The sequence below is a fragment of the Sinocyclocheilus anshuiensis genome, unplaced genomic scaffold (genome assembly GCF_001515605.1).
Source record: "Sinocyclocheilus anshuiensis isolate Anshui unplaced genomic scaffold, SAMN03320099.WGS_v1.1 scaffold659, whole genome shotgun sequence".
NCBI classification, from domain to species: Eukaryota; Metazoa; Chordata; class Actinopteri; order Cypriniformes; family Cyprinidae; genus Sinocyclocheilus; species Sinocyclocheilus anshuiensis.
This window is the reverse complement of record NW_015549698.1, coordinates 852,131-856,324: the sequence shown is the minus strand read 5'-3', so window position 1 is coordinate 856,324 and position 4,194 is coordinate 852,131. Positions and strand designations below refer to the sequence as shown.

The 4,194-nt window shown below is 38.5% G+C and overlaps 2 protein-coding genes across 2 annotated transcripts in view; both read left to right on the top strand.

Annotated features, from left to right (window-relative positions):
- Positions 1 to 1,165, top strand: part of LOC107660525 (nucleoporin Nup43-like) — a 12,979-nt gene extending 11,814 nt beyond the window's left edge. Inside the window, exon 7 of the mRNA XM_016449848.1 lies at positions 1,155 to 1,165. Within this exon, the coding sequence (XP_016305334.1) occupies positions 1,155 to 1,156 (2 nt within the window). The 3' untranslated portion in view covers positions 1,157 to 1,165. The remainder of the gene's footprint in view (positions 1 to 1,154) is intronic.
- Positions 1,166 to 2,018: 853 nt separating this feature from the next.
- The window catches only part of LOC107660506 (serine/threonine-protein kinase LATS1-like), a 17,268-nt gene continuing 15,092 nt past the window's right edge, over positions 2,019 to 4,194 (top strand). Inside the window, exons 1-2 of the mRNA XM_016449823.1 lie at positions 2,019 to 2,218; positions 2,917 to 3,354. Of these exons, the coding sequence (XP_016305309.1) occupies positions 3,001 to 3,354 (354 nt within the window). The 5' untranslated portion in view covers positions 2,019 to 2,218; positions 2,917 to 3,000. The remainder of the gene's footprint in view (positions 2,219 to 2,916; positions 3,355 to 4,194) is intronic.

The following is a 4,194-nucleotide window of genomic DNA, read 5'->3' as shown; positions in this document are numbered from 1 at the left end:
AAAATCTTCGTTTGTGTTCTACTGAAGAAACAAAGTCACCTACATCTTGGATGCCCTGGGGGTAAGCAGATAAACATCACATTTTCATTTTTGGGTGAACTATCCCTTTAAGGAGTCATTTAACTGTGGTAGTGATACACATCAGCTAATAGCAATTAGACTTGCCACTGAACTAAATTATGAATTGAACAAAACCTTACAGATTTCAGAAATGTCCATAACACTGCAAAACTAATTTTTTAAAAGTTTTTTTAAATTTTTTATAATTAACTCCAATTTGCTGCTAAAGTATATCCAACTTTACTCGCATACTGTACACTCACATAAAGCATTATATACTACATTGCAAATCTCAATTGATTATGCGCTGAATGTAAACAATGCAATGTAATGTAAACATTGCCCCCCCTCCCCCCCTTTGCTATTGATGACTCATTATAGGAGAATAACAGACCTTTGAAGGTTTACAGGGTTGAGGCTAACAAGGCATCCACTGCCTCCCATGTAGTAACACCCCTTAAATCACATTACTGACTTGAACAAAGAAAAGGACGCAAAACAAAAATCCTATATTAGAAAATAGTTTTTAGTAACAGTTCTCTGCTAAAATATTCTTCACAGTTTACAGCCTTAACACTGATATTGAACTGAACTGACTCGACACTGAACTGGCTCGAGCTAAATAATGACACTGTTGTCTTCTGTGAAGCTGAGCTTAACTGAACTTGTTTCATAACTGATGAACCAACGGTAAATTAACATGATGATTTAATGGTGTTCATCATTGATTCTGTTATTTTCCTTTTCTTTTTTTTTTTTGCTGTGAAGCTGCTTTCTGTTTTGTATAAAGAGATACATAAATAAACGTGACATGATTTTAATTAAATATGATGATTGGATACTTTTTTCAACACTGTGCTTAGTCTTCTAAAGCGAAAGATGTTAGTAGAGTAAACGTCTATAGCAGTGTGAATGGGAGACTACATCAAATATATATATTTTTCTGTTCCCATTTGCTCAAATAGCAATAGAAAAACTCCACATCAGTATTAAACAACTTTAAAAAGATGAACAAAATAGAGAGAGATTGATAACAGCAGTCAGAAGAGAAAATTATGTCAAATTTACAGTCACTCCCACAGCTGTTGTATTAGAAACACCCAAAATTACCACAATATTATTGATGAACAACTAGTGCTACTTTACAATGTTGTGACTACATATTTAAGAACCTTTAAAAAAACTTGAATGGGCTATTGAAAATCCTGTATTTGCTGAACAATAATATGAAAATAGGGGGATATGTCCTGATGTACTGTGGAAGCTTCTGTCACGAAAACAAATTCCTCGTATGTGTAAACATACCTGGCAATAAAGCTCATTCTGATTCTGAATCTGATAGTATTTGGGTGCCTTACAGTCCTGAAAGTCTTTGGCCTGAATCTAAGAAAAGTATTGAAATTTCGTAACCTTTTGAACTTAAGTGACAACACACACACGCACGCATGCGCGCACACACACACACACACACACACACATATACACACACACACACACACACACATTTATGCTGTACAAACTGTGTTTTCTATCCCCTTACCCTAACTCTGCATCTCACACAAAACTTGCATTTTTAGATTTTAATAAAATCTATGATTTATAACCTTGTTTCTTCATGGGGACCAAAATAATAATAATAATAATAATAAAATGGCACTGTTTACTGAGAATGAACATAGATGAGGGGCTCTGGGACGCAGCATAAATTCAATGCCACCTGTTGCAAAAAGTGTGTTGTTTATCATTTAAAATACATATTTTTCCGTAGTAAACCCCAAATAGCCTATAGCTTACTCTAAAATGACTATGTTATGCAAACCTCACACGAACCATGGTTAAGAGGTCAATGTATTATGTAACAAACTGTGAACGCACACAAAAGCAGCTGACGCATCTCTTCCACTGATCGGCATTCACACAGAAGGGCCTCTGGTCTGGAGAGGCTTCCTCTGGGGGAGGGACTTTGACAACATCCGGGCTTTTGTGACGCGCATGACAGCCGTTGTTAAACTCAAGACGACAGTAAATACCAAAGAGAAGCAGACGGTCCGTCAGCAAATACATGTATCTGTCAGACACAGCAGAGGAGGTGTTCGCCGTTTAAAAGCTCACAGGGGTCTATACATGTACAAACACGATGTCTCACCATCATTAAATGGTAAGTGAATGTAATTCGTTTTTAAACGGTGTATGGTAGCACTATGCTATCGCCTCAGCTTTAGGCCTCGGTCACCTGTTGTACCGATTCGTAAATGATTTATCCGCTTTCAAATGTTTATTATGCAGTAGGAATAACGTTTCAAGTTTTTAAGGGCTTTATGTGGCAATACTAATGCACATTTCAGCAGTTTAACTGAGTTAGCAGTGCCTGAATCAATTGGACACTACGACTGTGTTTCAAAACCTGTAGAGATGCCTACCTAGACAACACCTTTGGTCATCGTAGGCACACATTAGGCGTTTCTCGCCGTGCCCTGTGATGCTGTCTAGGGAGGCAGAACTAGAGAAAAATGAATAGGCTATAACGTATCTATCACTGCCGTAGCGTACTATGATCTTAACAATCACTGGTGTCGACGAGCTTTTATATTGAGTCTTAAATGTTAGTGGTGTAGCAAGCTTTAGACATGAAAACAAATCGAGACCCACCACTAAACTAAATGCTGTTTTGAACTATCTACATGACTAAAAACTAATGTAGAAACACGTGATTTAAAAAAGGCTTAATTATTATTTTTTGAGGATCTCCAGGTAGTTATTACAAGCTTTAGATATGCAGTTGAAGTTATAGTAATGTTTATAACAATGCTTCTGTATAACACTTATAAATGTTTACTGATGCACTTTAATGTGCAGGTGAAACATTGAAATCCAGACAGTTTCACTCTTCCACTCAGAAGTCTCTTCATCACCACCTTGGCACTTAACATATGTTTTTACATGAAGAGGGGCGAGAAACCTGAGGGATACAGACAAATGCGACCCAAGACGTTCCCTGCGAGCAACTACAGTGGCAATAGTCAACAAATGCTGCAGGAGATCCGAGAGAGCTTGCGGAACCTCTCCCGGCCGCCAGATGCTCCCAAAACCGACGTGAGCGTCGGGAAGGGACCGCCGGACGATCCCAGACAACAAGGGCGGAGCAACAACCCCAGGACCCCCCACCATCACAGAGCACTGCAGGAGATCCGCAGGTCACTCATGCCATTTGCTAATGAAACTACCTCCAGCGAACACGCTGCAGATATCAACAGACACATGCTGCAAGAGCTGCAGGATGCTGGCTTTGATGAGGTAATGGACCTTGTGGAGTTTGGTAGGAAGAGAAGTTTGTGTACTCTTCCCCCCCCCCCCAAATGCATCATATCAGTCACTTGTGCCAGGAATGTTCTCTACTGTCACTTTATAATTTCACTTATTTGAGGAATGACAGAAATGGTATGTTGCCAGACCTGCTCTGGTTGAAGAATGGAGCTCAACATGTCGTACTCAAATGCTCACTAACACTGGGTGTGATGTACATATTTAGTAATTTTTTTTCAGTAAGATTAATTGCTCTGCTTGTTTTTTCATGTGGTGGATGTGCATAAAGGTAGTCAGAAACAAATTTTGGTCACTTGCTGTGGTTGTACAGGCAGACAAACAGGCAAACCATCATTGTAACGTTACATTTTGATTATATGAGAATACTTTCGTAAAGGATAACGTATAGTCAGAAACCCAGATGGTGATCAGGACTCAATGTGAATCGACTGTGTTCATTACGGTTATTTTTCCTAACCGACGCTCGTTAACCGATTATTAACCGTTAACCGACAAGATTATTTTAAATTAGAATTGAATTAAATTAGAAAGGATAAGTGTCTGTGAACCGTTAAAAATACTAACATTTGTTTCCCAGGGATTAATTTTACATGCGCAAAAAGCAGCAAACAACAGAACATGAGGATTCACGGTCTTCATATCACACACATCACGCACCTGCAGCGCTTCTGCGAGCGGAGAAAAACATAATAAAGCTAGGCTATATATATACAGTGTTGGGGAGTAACTAGTTATATGTAACGGCGTTACGTAATTTAATTACAAAATAAATGTAACTGTAATCAGTTACAGTTACTAAGAAAAAATGTG